This window comes from Amphibalanus amphitrite, unplaced genomic scaffold (genome assembly GCF_019059575.1).
Source record: "Amphibalanus amphitrite isolate SeventyFive unplaced genomic scaffold, NRLGWU_Aamphi_draft 000985F_arrow, whole genome shotgun sequence".
Taxonomy (NCBI): Eukaryota; Metazoa; Arthropoda; class Thecostraca; order Balanomorpha; family Balanidae; genus Amphibalanus; species Amphibalanus amphitrite.
Genome location: NW_024882479.1, coordinates 130,707 through 145,416, shown reverse-complemented (window position 1 = coordinate 145,416; position 14,710 = coordinate 130,707). Strand labels below are relative to the sequence as shown.

The following is a 14,710-nucleotide window of genomic DNA, read 5'->3' as shown; positions in this document are numbered from 1 at the left end:
ATCCGGATCGGATTATATTTAACCGTGCCTCCTCGAACTTGAATGTGTACGCTTTTAGCCATTGGGCCAGCAGTGTAGACCTTTCTGGTATGTAAACCATAAGCAGTGTTTCGCAGCTATTCATAACGATGCAATCATAAAGCAAAAGACTGTGGTACACGAAAACTAGTGATGTATTGTAAAACGATTTAAAAAAAACTGAGATAAGACTCAATGCGTCTTGTGGCAGTTGGCAAACCTGGACCTCCTGAAAAAAATCTGAGCATCTGCGTCGAATGCTATCGCGCATTACTGCAGATGCCGGGTGACGGTGCCTTTGCTAGCGTTTGGAAACCTTCCACGGTGTGCCTCCACCACCTGCAGAATGTACTGTCTCTGGTCCTCATCCTTGGTGAGGGTCAAATTGTACGCTTCCATCAGAGCGACGCCACGCTCGGCGAAGTCGTTCACCACCTTGATGCCGTTGGCCTTCCCCGCTGCGGCGACATAGCGGGAGTCGTCATGCCACTCGGCAGGGTCGGGCTCGAGGAAGCCGTCGTCAATTCCAAGAGTGACGAAGAACGTCCGCGACGATGTGGTCACGAAGTCTGCGCGGGTGTTCTGCGTCAGGTCTGCGCTGAGGTCAACGACGGCCCGCTTGGTCCTCCGAGCCTTCGTTCGAGGCGAGGCCTCGTCCATGGCCCGCTTTCCATGCAGTGGTAGGCTCTCGTCAAAGAACGCCAACGGGACTAGGCTCTCACTCAGATACCACAAGTGACGTCGGGCGAAGCCGCTGAGGAGTGTCTTTGCGAGGGACTTGTCCTTGTACCAGGCCAACGTCTTCAGAAGGGAGAGGTTGTTCTTCGGGGGTTCCGTCAGAAGAGAGCGGTCGTTCTTGGTCGTTGATTCGTCAAGTTTGCCGTGTCGGTCTACATTCCCGCGTGGTACACCGCGCCGAGCCCAACATCGGCCCCTAAGAACGACCTCTCCCTTCTGAAGACGTTGGCCAGGTACGAAGACAAGTCCCTCGCCAAGACGCTCCTCAGCGGCTTCGCCCGACGTCACTTGTGGTGTCTGAGTGACGGCCTCGTCCCGTTGGCGTTCTTTGACGAGAGCCTACCACTGCATGGAAAGCGTGCCATTGTTGAGGCCCTGGCCTCGAACGAGGGCTCGTAGGACTTTTACCAAGCGGGCCGTCGTTGATCTCAGCGCAAACCTGACGCAGAAGACCCTCGCAAACTTCGTGACCACATCGTCGCGGACGTTCTTCGTCACTCTTGGAATTGACGACGGCTTCCTCGAGCCCGACCCTGCCGAGTGGCATGACGACTCCCGCTATGTCGCCGCAGCGGGGAAGGCCAACGGCATCACGGTGGTGAACGACTTCGCCGAGCGTGGCGTCGCTCTGATAGAAGCGTACGATTTGACCCTCACCAAGGATGAGGACCAGAGGCAGTACATTCTGCAGGTGGTGGAGGCACACCGTGGAAGGTTTCCAAACGCTAGCAAAGGCACAGCACAGTCACCCGGCATGTGCAGTAATGCGCGATAGCATTCGACGCAGATGCTTAGACTCGTCAGGAGGTCCAAGTTTGCCAACTGCCACAAGACGCATTGAGTCCTATCTCAGTTTTTTTTTTCTATCGTTTTACAATACATCACTAGTTTTCATGTACCACAGTCTTTTGTTTTATAATTGCATCGTTATGAGTTGCTGAGAAACTCTGCTTATGGTTTACATACCAGAAAGGTCTACACTGCTGGCCCAATGGCTAAAAGTGTAGGTACACATTCAAGTTCGAGGAGGCACGGTTAAATATAATCCGATCCGGATGAAACTTTGCATGTGATGTTTTTATGCTATATGGAACCATAAAATGAACTGCCTTTTTGCTTTTTCAGAAAATCAGAAAATAACTGTCACCCTACTAAACATTGATTAGTAAGAAATGATTGATCTGAGATCAGATCGTGTCAAAAAGGTGATATTTCTTTCTTCTTTAGTGATGTGACGAAGCTGTGGCAAAAACAAAACGATGATGCACAGTCCACCATGGAGTGGCAATGCAATACCTAGCAATACCTATTACCTACCACAGCAACAACGCGAATAATTTCTTTGCACAATGACATTCAAATAGCAATATCTTACCAAACAGATCACACAAGTCGGAACGGAAACAAATAACAAAGTAATTTAAAAATTCATACGATAACGGAAACACTTTTCTAGCACGTTCATTGAAGAAAATGTAAAAAAATAACGTCTTCCATCATTTGTAACACTCAGTACACATAATAACGGAAACATCGGTCACCTCTAACACTAGAGATTAACGACTCGATAAATGGATTTCTAACATCAGACTTATCGTGAGCGATAAATGACTTCATCGATTTATTTGTAAAACTTAACGTTTTCAACTCAAATGAGGCTTTAATATCGCGCAAGGCCTCACTTTCGAATGGCAAGAGTAACCTTACCAAATAAAACACGGAATATTTTTTGCAACAGCAATACATATTACCTCTCCTCCATAAAACAATGTCTTTCTGGCGATAGGGCGACAAGGGCCAAATTTCATCACCTTCCGACGGGCCGAACGCACTTGCTGACTGTGAGACAAGGGTCGTAGCAGCACTTAGTGGTGGGCTCGTGACACTGGTAGTCGTTGCTGCAGGACGGGGGCAGGGGCCCGCTGGGCAGAGGGGGACACCGCGACTGGTCCACCACCGGGCACTGACCAACACGACCTGGGGGCAGAGAGGGGGGGGGGGGGTCAGATATAGGATACTGACCTGGGGCAGAGAGGGGGTCAGATACAGGACACTGACCTGGGGCAGAGAGGGGGTCAGATACAGGACACTGACCTGGGGGCAGAGAGGGGGCGGTCAGATACAGGATACTGACCTGGGGCAGAGAGGGGGTCAGATACAGGACACTGACCTGGGGAGAGGGGGTCAGATACAGGACACTGACCTGGGGAGAGGGGGTCAGATACAGGAACCTGGCAGGGACGACGTGGCGGCAGAGAACAGGGAGATCAGAATGTCAGCTGCGTTATACTGAACGCGGGTGACGTCTAGTTATAGACGTAGACGTAGGCGTAGACAGTACAGACGGCTAGATGCAGGGCACCAGCCCGGTAAGAAATACGTTCAGCAGATCAGATACGTCAAGTCAGACGCAAAATACTGCCATGGGAGACGAGGACAGACGGTCAGATACGGTCAGATCCCAGGCCGTGCTGACCTGGGAGAGAGCGGGGTTAGAAGGCCAGACACTAGTGATGTCAGTTACGGAAAATCAGAATACCGATACCAAACCAAATACCAACCAAAACCGTGGAGAAATACCGAAACCAAACCAACTTGGGAACATGAGGGAAATACCAACTTTTTACCGATTTCTTAGCCTCTTTAACATTAGTGGGGTTCATGAAACCAACAAAATACCAAACACATTACGATTGAAATACCAAATACCAAGTTGGTATCGGTTTGGTATCGGTATACCAAAAAGTCGGTATCCGATTGACATCTCTACCAGACACACATCACTAACTCGAGAAGACGGGCGAGATACAGGAAGAGGTTCTGACCTTCTGACCCTATCTGGAACACCAGACATAAAGAATAAAATGTCTAAAGGACTAACCGCGAGTCGCCTGATCAAACATAGATTGGACATCACAATACAATGTGGTATAACGACTATATGGCTGGATGATACATGTATCTAAATAATGCTATACATAAACGTCACTCACCTTGTGTAGCTAGCCACAAAATAAAAAGACTGCAAACGCATATATGTAGAAAGCGAATGAGCTCCAAGCATGGATTCGGGAAAAAATCTAACAAAGTGGTGGCAAATTTGGCCAATTATTGAAAGTATGCGACTGTTGTCGACACAATTTTAGCTACTCTATCGGAGGCCTCGTGGGTCTGGTACCAATCAGTTTGTCTGGCTTTATGCTATTTCTTTGTTTGTTCAGTTCAGTGTTGTTGTTTCTTTTTTCTCTTCTTGATATTATTCGGTTCTTTTGTGTTTTGAGTTGCTATCATTTTTTTTTTGTTCTGTACATAGATAACATGATTCATGTTATCTATGTTCTATATAATTTCGTATGGTTCTTTCATGTTATGTTTGGTTGTGTGATGTGCTTGGTTTTGTTTTGCTCCTGCATGGTCTTTATTGGTTCTGTATGGCTCTGTGTCATTTCTGCATGATAATGTTTGGTTTTTAGTTACGTATGGTTCTGTACGTTTTTTTTTTGTCCTGTTCACTGGTAACTCACTGGTGTGCAGTGTGCCGAGCCCCTTGGTGCGGTCCAAATATGGCCTTTTCTGGGTCGACTTTTTGATCAGAAACGTCGCCATTTTTCCAGCGTTCAGCGGCATATGCGGCTCCAGACCTGAAAATAAACACCTCTATCAGTATTGGTATCTGAAAACTCGTCAACTTTATTGTAATGTATTCAAAATTTGTTTTCATGGGCTGTGTTAGTTCAGGGGATCAGAAACAATTTGTGCGTAAATGCATTGATTATATTGGTACAAACAAAGCTGAGCTTTGTAAAATACTGCCAAATTGGCAAATTCAACAAGGTTATTTGGACAAGAAAAGTAGCATGTTGCCAAATAAGTAAGAAAATCACATTGTAGCAAATAAAATCTGCAGTTAGTCCGTCTCTTACCTTTTACACAATCAGTTCAGCATTTACAAATTCATTGTGATTGGAGCCATTTTGAGGTGACACTCTCAGTTTTACCAGTGTATTTCTTCTCACTCTACTCAATACACATCCCTCACTCTAGTCCTCTGGTCAATACACTCCTTCTTACCATGTTCATATTCCGATCGATGCTCGTCGGGAATGGGCGCCTCTGTTGTGAGGGCGTTCGTGACAAACGCGCCCGTGCTGCCAGTGCCCCCGGAACTGTGAGTGGCGCCACCGGAACTGTGGGGTGCGCCCCCGGAACTGTGGCTGGCGCCCCCGACGCCCCCTGAACTATGGTGGCCCTGTGAACCTGTGAAAGAAGAGAGACGTTTCTCAATTGTGACGTTGACGCGTGGATGCATCGTTCATATTCCTCTTTTCAGCAATAGGTTGGTTATTTCATTGGTAGAAAACTTAGCAACTTTTACAAGGAAAACGTTGCTTTACACTGCACACTGCTCAGCAGTGCCTTAGAAATGTAAATCAGATTTTTTTTTGAATCTGCGGTAACTTTTTGCGGGTATGCCCCTTTCAGTGACCAGCGTCCAAACTGCCTTTGTGGACTCGCTTATGCCTAACATCCATCATAATCAATTTTCCTAAGTAAAAATGGAGGCATTATTTACCTGAAGTTCCCTGATTGGTCACGACGCGCCACGGCTGCTGGCTCTGTGTCGTCTGCCGATTCACATGATTGGTCGGCGCGCTGTACCGGCCGCGCTGATTGGCCGGCGCGCTGTACCGGCGACGCTGATTGGTTGCCGCGTTGTATCGGTGATGGTGATTGGCGCGCACCTGCCAGCGGTTGTGCGGCACGACTCCCTGGTCGGGCCGAATGTCGTATCGGTTACCACGTACCGTCGCGAAACCGCGACTACCGTGTAGGGTCTGTCGAGGACCTAGAACGGAGAGCGGTGACGTCATTCAAAGGTAGTGTCGTCAATCAACGCTGGTGACGTCATTTTGTGATTTTGATCTTTCGTTGCACGCGTTATCGATAAATGTTTTGATATTGGAAAAGTGCATGCAAAATCACAGCTTATAGATTGACAATCTAATAGAAGTCAGGTGAAATTCCGACAATGTATTGATAAGTTTAGTGCAATGAGCTGATAAACAGTTGATAAAACATTTTTTAGGTAAATGTTAACGAAAGAAATAAACAACGGTTTAGGGAATGACAACAATGATTCAAGGATTTTTCCTATAGGTAACTTGCAAAGTCACTTACTTTGGACACCGGACAAATGCCTCCTGCGTAGTTTCTGAGTCTGCGTTCTAAACGATTGACTGCGTGTCGGCCTGTCACGTGACGTCACTTTTCTTCGTGACGTCACGAGTTTGTGTGACGTCACAAATGGGTTGACGATGGTGCGCTTGCCGGAGGCGCCGTTAGAGTGAAGAAAAACAGGATTGCCGTGCTCGTCAATGACAGTTGAGGCCACTAAAGAGCGTTTTGTCCGGACTTTGGCTCTTGAGAGTTGAGTGACATCTAGCGGCGACCGTTGTAAGCTGAGGTTTGCTGAGTCGCCACCAGGAACGGTGGAGAGCGCCAGGAGACTGAATAGTAGAAGTGGAGACATGACTCTAGAATGTTGCATCAGCAATCTGAAACAAATGGTGGTTTTTATATATTTTTTCAAATGGAAAAGAGGATGCAGGTATCGTCTTTAAGCGAATGATTTTACTTAAGGCAAACACTAGTCCATCTCGTGGCTTAGCAAATACAATACAATACACTAAAATACAAAAAATTCACCATCATTCGACTCGATTAGCCCTTATTGGAGCATGCCCACGGTCCGGGCTGTGTGGTAACTGTTTAGAACACCGGGCGGGCGGCCTGGGCTCCAGGTGGTGGGTTTGGGACTGGCGGTCCACTGTCGGGGCTGCCCAGAACAATTTCTCCCCCCCCCCAATTCCTATCATCCTCACGTATCTAAAAAAGGCATCGTCCGACTGAAATGGTCACCTAACAAAGCAAGTAAATTCTTTGGGCGAAAAGTGAGAGCCGTGCACATTGCATATCATTTTTTTCAAAGTCCGCGCTAAAAAGCGGTGTGTGATCGCTATTAGCTCTAAAGAATCCTCCAAACACTGCGAAATCTGTAAATTCTATGAAAAGAATTTCAAAGCACTCTCTGCAGATCACACATAAAAAACAACAATAAATCCTAAATCCATTTTTACGCATATGTATGTATGCAGCTGTATGTGTGTTTTGACACCAAAGCCTTTTATATGCTGACGGTCCCAGGAATCGTTGCACTTAGTACGATTATCAATATGCAATGATTGCAATAGCTACCAAGCTCTATGAATAGAATAGTATAGCCTAGGACTTTATCAGTTTGGATCCATGAGGCCACAGGACGAAGTACATTATCATACCCTTCCTCAGCACGAACATTGGCTGGTTCCTGCAGTTCGTTTTTGACCTCAGAAACGTTTTGCTGACATTCCCCTTCTAAATCCGTGAAATAAAAGTAAAGGCAATCACAAGTAGAGCATACAATCTACCGGTAGCTCTTGTGTGTACAGGTCTGCGTGACCAGCTTATTTTCCTCAAACTTTCCTTCCTTTCTGTTCTGGCGTTGCCCATGTGAGGAAGTGTAACAGCTGGAAGCTGTAACATTTTTTTCCGTACATCAAAAAGGACATCTCTCACACTCTATACGTAAGGACGATGGACGATCGCACTGTCTGCCGCGGCGCTGAGCCGGCGTGGGGAGGGGGTCGACCAAACGATCCCCGACTCGTCGGCCGGTCACCATTAAGCGAAGATCAAAGGCTCGCCGAAGGGTGGAGTACAAACACACCCATCCGGGCCGGCGCAGTGGCCGCCGACAAACGCAACGCAGCCGGAAACACCTGCTGCCGGTGCTGGACCAGCCTCCCGACGCCTGGCGCCACGCACATCCTGCCGACGCAGCTGACAGGAAGGTGGGAGGATGTCGTTGCGGTCAGCCGTCCGGCACAGGCAGGGACCGACATCCGGCGAAAATCGAGTGTGAAAACGTCATCCGGCAGGAGACAGCTGAGACGGATGAGCCGAGCAAGTGAGGATGACGTCACGTTCCGGCGGAATGGAGGAGGAGGGCGACGGTCTCGACTCCGGATGCGAGACGGGATGTCGCCAATTTTCTGCCCCGGTCAGCGAGGCCCGGCGACGCCCGGAACCTCCGGCCCGGAAATCACAGGAGAACAAAAACTCAATGCAGAAGGAGAAGGGGATTCAGACAGACCCGAGACGGACCACCGGAGGCCGACCACCAAAGACAGAACGCCTCGGGACTCGGCGCGGGACACCGCCCCGCCCGGCTTCGGCCGGAGCGGCCTCTCTGCTGATCGGATCATCACTGCACCGGACCTCAGCTGGAGTGGACAGCAATCATCAAACACTGTCAAGTGAGTCATCTCATCTGTCCGCCTCATCAAGACTGCCTCCCCGTCATGGAAAATTCACCTCCCATTTACCCATCGGATGTCTCTGATCTGGATTACAAATGCCACTCCCTGGGGTCTAACCTGAGCCACCATTAGAGGGTAATGGATTTAACATCGTGGGAGTGTTATTCGGCAGGGAAGGGAGGGCAGATGGTCGCTACATTCCGCTCCCGACCGAGCAGCGCGGTAGTGGTGCGTCTGTTTGTAAAGGCGGGAAGGGGCTAATGGGCCTGACTGGTCCGGCCTTGTCTATGGGATAGACAGAGGGGTTAGAGGGACAGCCGGGGCGGGTCAGTAACAGTCAGTGCGCGCTAATGGCTCATCTTACACTTGTATTGGTGCTAGCACTAGTGTCGGTCATTTGCGCCCGCGGCCCGACCGCGGTAGGGTGCGGGAGCCAATGCAGGGAGAGGGGAGGAGAAACAGGTCAGGTGGTGTCATTTTTGGGGCGCTGGTCACCACTGACGCGTCAAACTACGTCAGATGACGTCATGACAGTTCAATTGGCGATGCTTTGTAAATAATCTTTTTGCGGTTAGGGCGTTAGGATTAGATTTAAGGCTAAGTTGGCATTGGCGAGCTGACAACCGATCGTGGTACACCGGTTGAAAATGACCAGTATTGTATCGTCCGTTTGTAAATATAGCGTGAAAATTTAACAATCTGTCTGGGAAACAAGGGAGGGTTACTGCAGATATGTTGCTGATTCGGACTCACAGAGACCGCTAACGTAATTATCTTTAAGTTGTCAACGTCGACCACACGACCTCACGCCGGCCTAACACCCCAGGCTCACCGGAGTTGAATGAGATTACGCCACGGCCGTCTGATCATCAATCAACGGAAACGCAATGATCACGCCCTCACGACGCGACCACCATAAATTCGTTTTTTTTTTTAGTTGTTACAATTGGATAAGGAGAGTACAACATCGTAAACGTTAAACATTATTCTGCTCCTTCGGCAGCTCAGCGCCAGAACAAGTCTGAATTGCCTTCCGGGTTGTTATTAAGTCAGCATTGAGTCGTTTCGTGATTCGCGTTCATATAACCGATACAAATCTGAATCACCATTTCAATCGTTATAAATTTATCGCTGTTCGTAACCTGCCAATCAATCCCCCTTTCTCTCCTAGCATCATCAGTACCTAACTAATATTGATGCCAGCTCCCCCTTCGAGGTATATCAAAGATTAAAGTGGAAATGACACGGTTGTTAAATTGATGCATCATTTGAGACAATTGATCATAAACATCAAGCGAGTTAGCGTTCAATGTGATGTGACTATGTCAAAATGTCACCCTGCTTGTACCCATCTAGAGTTGGTTACGGAGGGAAGCGAGAAATTACCGCAGCTCATGTCCTTCATGTAGAATAAAGACGCACCGACGGCAGCGCCCCTAGCGCCACCTACAAGACCCAACTCTCGGTACAGCCCGACCGCCCAGAAGGCCGAAAGGAAACAGTGGCGCCACCTATGACCGAGGCACGCCAAGCTCTGCTTATTCATTCTGCCGCGAGTGGACGTTACACGACCATCTCACGCGTGGAACGTGCGTAGGAGAGAGACGGACAGACGGGGACAGGGGGAGAATGAGTAAATGAATGGGCGCGCACGGGAGTGGATGAGTGAATGGGGGCGTGAGTGAGTGAGTGGGTGAGTGAGTGAGAGAGCGAATGTGAATGATCAATAGAGAGAGAGAGCGAGAGAGAGAGAGAGAGAGGGAGAGAGAGAGAGGGAGAGAGAGAGAGAGAGAGAGAGAGAGAGGGAGAGAGAGAGAGAGAGAGAGCGAGAGAGCTGGTTTAATCTTGGTTTAACGTAGAATATTGACTAACGGGTAGACCCAAACATATGAAGGAATCAATCAAAGATAGCTTTTGATCACAGGGCACATTCTCAAAGAAATTAACATTTAGAGATCATTGCATGTAATTACGTTCAATTTGTCGAAACCCTTCAAGTCCTTTCAAATGAGGCGTGATAACTCATTTAACCAGCAGGCAAAGTGACCGTCATGTTAATTTAACCCAGATAAGGCCAACGGCAAGCACAGTTGAATCTCACGAGTACAACCCGGTCCCTCGCCGCTGGATCGGAAAGAGCGCTGGTCACCGGCCCTCAGCCGCACCGCAAACAATGCACCAATATGGACCTGCTGAGAGAAACAAATTATCTGTTAAGACAGCTGGACGAACCCCTCTTTCAACGATTGACCCACGATGACCTCAGTAGGAAAGACGGACAAATTTGCGGGTGGTCAAAAAGGGGAGAAATAGACAGCAGTCACATATGATCAAGATTTAGTAAATCTTGGTGAACAACTCTACGGTCTAATTCTGGGAGAAACTGGTTACCTTTGTCAGTCGAAACCAAACTGTACATCGCGAGGCATGCTACCAACTCAGATTAGCAGACAATTATAGGCTAACGACAGGAATGGAGAATTAACTGTGTTATGATTGAGCGCGCATCACTAAAACTTAGAAATTGAAAGAAAGAAAGTGACCCCATGGCTGAGTCAGATGGTACTAGATTCAATTGAGCCGCACCAGGGACTTATGAGGAAATTGCACCAATCCCAGTCACATTTCTAGTGTCATTCCCTAACAAACATGTACAACAAAAATGGCAAAGGTCATTGCCACCCCAAGCCTAGGACATTCATCTCATGTCATGCGTGGTGTGAAAGCTACTGACAACTGTACTTACAAAGTTTTAGAGGGATACGCTGAAATTAATGAATTCAGATGATAAATCAGTAACATGCAACAATTCAAGTCATATTATTCCCAGTAACATCCGTTAGTAGATCTCTTTCTATTGACATGATCTATTGAACATGGAATTTCAACGTCAATGACCATTGACCCCTCAGGTCACAACTGATCTCATATCTGGCCTTGGATGCCAACACAACAGTTTCGGACCAGTGTGGTTTCACTTAAAAGGGATATCCTGGAATTGAAATTTATAAGGCATCAATGAACATGACAAACTTTGTCAGGTGGCGGAACAGATACAACGAAGGGCTGTCTATCGGATTGTCCTCTATCCTGGATAGCTACCTTGACTGAAATTATAATAGCAGGTTTGCCAGCAAAAGTACCCACTAGGTAAATAAATCAAATTACCATTAACACTGGAGAAATGGCAATGAGCGTACTATTGTTTACACCAGTCTTTGCCGAGCCATCAAATTAGTTTGAAATTAGCACCATTCTCCAATGGTCCATTCCCCATTAGCTTATTGTAATTTACAGTCCCCCCTTGATTTGATATAACCATTTCTCATTGCTGATGTTCCCACTCAAATAATTGGATATCACATTTGCCAAAATTTGTATACTTTCAACAACATAGCAATCGGTGAACCGAGCTTCCTTAAATTAGAACAACACAAGTCGATTGTCAATTGCAATTGAATTGCAAGTTAAATATATCATCTAGTCGAGTATGTCAATAAAACCTGCATTATAAAATTGACTCTCATAAATCGGTTCAGTAAGATAACATGAAATCACATGAGTTGGATTGTTTTTAAATTGAAATGCCAAATTGAGACTAATCCGGCGCACTACCTTAGAATTCCCTTGATGCAAATACTTACGTCCCCAGAGAAATTTGCGACAACGTGGCGACGGACGCCAGACAACAATCCACATAAAAATATTCATGATCACAAATGATTGGGCACTACTGAGAATTACTTCATTAAATCACAGGCAACACTCAGAATAGTCGAGTTGAAATTCCGATCAAAGTTAGCGTCTCCAAGGTTGAACGATGAGAGGTCAGGATGTACTAACCCGCAGGCGACAGGATCTTATGACGTCATTACCGATCAACAAGTATGAAACTGGCAATCTCCTAGAAATATGACGTCACTGAGTGAATATAGTAAGCTACGGTAGAGACGTTTCGGCTGATAGGCGTAAATATCGTGTAGATGAAAGGAGTAGTAGATGGTCTGAGTATTTGGCGGCGCAGATTTCTCTCTATCCAATGATTTTTTTTTTGTTCGGGTCGCGGGTAACAATTGATTCGTACCGCGCAGCGGTGCGCACATGGACTGAAGGGATTCTACGGGTCAGACAGGTAAGGAGATACAGAAGGAGTGACCCTGAAGTGGTCGATAGCTATTGAAACCGGAATTACAAAAGGAGGAAAGATCTAAGGATGGATGCCAGCCGAAGAGGAGGTATGTTGCAACACTTTCATGTGTTTTTGACTCTGCTGATACGTCTAAGTCTTCTAGGATTGGACTGTCTCACGTTACGGAGTAAGTAAGTAAATATGTTAGGCAGATATCAGAACAAAGAACGCCATAAGACGCCCAAGCTGAGAGGTGAGTCAGAGAGACAGGACGAGGGAGCACTCCGCCGAAGGTGAGTGACAAAATACGAAGGTGATAGATTGAGGCGAAGGGGTAATTCCGCCAGGATGAGGTGAGGTAAGTCCACCGTCGGAAAGGATCGCAGCATGTATCACTCATGACGCTAACGCGCTTGAACACACATCTGCAGGACAGGATTCCACGGCGTCGGATAAAATTGTAGGATAGATTCAGTCATGGAGTCTTCGAGTCACACCGGTCAATGATTCAAAGGCGCCACTTGCGGGTGCCATGACTGCATGAGAGTACGGAGTAGGTACCTGTCTATGAGCCCAGTGAGACTGCGGTCGCCGGGCAGCAGGATTGTGTCCACCGGTTCGTTAGGTGAAAACGCGTAAGACGGTCTCTCACAGAAGGGCTGCAAGGGTCAGTAACCAACGTCCGGCCGCGGGGTTTTAGTAGGGAAACAGAGATGTGCCGTGAGCGGCAGAGGTTAACGGACCAATCATAAGCCACTGAGGAACGCTAATAACTGACGCTACCCGCGTCGATCTTTAGACAAGTAATCGGGGTCAAATGATGTAGGTGTTCGAAGAGAGTGGGCCGGCAGAGATTGATTGAACCAATCACACCCATCGACGAACGCTAATAATGTAATCGCTACCTGCGTTGCACCTTTAGACAAGTAATCAGGGTCAAGTGATGTAGGTGTTCGAGGATATTGGGCCAGGGAGCCCAAGATGTGCTAGGAAGAGCACACACGATTCCAATGTTGGAATGGGGCGCGATAAGTCGTTGGGAGGTAAGAGTAAGCTTAAATGAAATTTACACTAATCACGGAGTCTATTGAACAAATTGCGTTTATTGTCCCTGATATGTACCGCTGGAGGGAGTTAGAACAATTGCGGGGAGGGACTGAGAGGTCGACGCGGGATCAAATTTATTGTAGTGGGATGAGAGAGGTATGGCAAAGAGAGTGAGTCTGAGGGAGATTGAGGTATGCGTCATATAGTGTAAGGACCAGCGGGAGATCTAATCTCAGCATTGAGGGCGACATTAAATGGGGATATACTCGATTATCTTTGGGATGATAGGCATTAGAAAGGGAGAGAATGGTGGGTAGCTATCAGGTATCAGATGGTGGCTTCAGGTTATGTCCTCAAGGGAGGCCTCAAAATTATATGCTTTGGGAGACATCCGTGTCCTAAATTCCTTATGAGACAGAAACCATCCTAGGCAGTGAAGACTATATGTTGACAAGCGACAAGCCAGCCTCATTATAAATATTGTTTGTGACGAGCCCCAGGCGCAAGGAACGGTGGCGGAAAGGAATCGGTCAGCTTGAAACCAACGGACCGATCAGCAATTGGAAATGGGTGCGTAAATTACGTTTGAACAAGAGAGAAATCAAACAGCAAGAAAAATCAACTCATTAACCAACCATTTGAGGATCTACCAGCCGAAAACACTCACCTGAGGTTGCTCCAGAGCACGGCACAGGTCGGCAACCATCTCGGAAAGAAAAACACCCCCGATGAAAGAAATTTTATTAAACAATAATTTTTTTTGAAAACATACTCCCCACCGCTTCCGGACCCCCTGGGGGCATCATCACATTCGTGGCGCCCAACGTGGGGCAATGGCTTTGTTGCATGCAACATGAAATCAGCAGAGTTGCACATACCCGAACCCCAAGAAAAAAATTCAAGATCGAAGACTGGATGAGCTATAGAGAAGAAACGCGTTGTATCCACTGGCTATGAAGACGGGATATAATCCAGCAGTCCTGAGGAGTTACAGTCCAGAGGAGTTGCAGTCCAGTTGCATGCAACATGCAATCAGCTGAGTTGCGCATACCAGAGCCCAAGAAGAAAATAAGATCGACGACTGGAGGAGCAGCGGAGAAGAGACACGTTGTATCCACTGGCTATGAAAACAGGATGCCATCAACAGCCCAGAGGAGTTGCAGCCCAGTTGCATGCAACATGCAATCAGCAGAGTTGCATATACCCGAACCCAAGAAAAAAAATCAAGACCGAAGACTGAACGAGCAATAGAGAAGAAACAGGTTGTACTCACTGACAGGATAGGACATCATCAAACAGTCCAGAGGAGGAAGAGGAGTTGCAGTCCAGTTGCATGCAACATGCAATCAGCAGAGTTGCGCATACCAGAGCCCAAGAAGAAAAATACGATCGACGACTGGAGGAGCTACGGAGAAGAGAC

The 14,710-nt window shown here is 47.4% G+C and overlaps 1 protein-coding gene across 1 annotated transcript; it reads right to left on the bottom strand.

The window, feature by feature from the left end:
* Positions 1-1,914: 1,914 nt before the first annotated feature.
* On the bottom strand, positions 1,915-10,234 carry LOC122368880. The gene is made up of 6 exons (XM_043343191.1): positions 10,216-10,234; positions 5,935-6,311; positions 5,330-5,602; positions 4,828-5,013; positions 4,281-4,397; positions 1,915-2,733 (listed from the first exon to the last, which is right to left on the bottom strand). Exons 2-6 carry the CDS (start codon positions 6,302-6,304, stop codon positions 2,564-2,566), a joined length of 1,116 nt encoding a protein of 371 aa, XP_043199126.1. The 5' UTR covers positions 6,305-6,311; positions 10,216-10,234; the 3' UTR covers positions 1,915-2,563.
* Between the last annotated feature and the right edge of the window lie 4,476 nt (positions 10,235-14,710).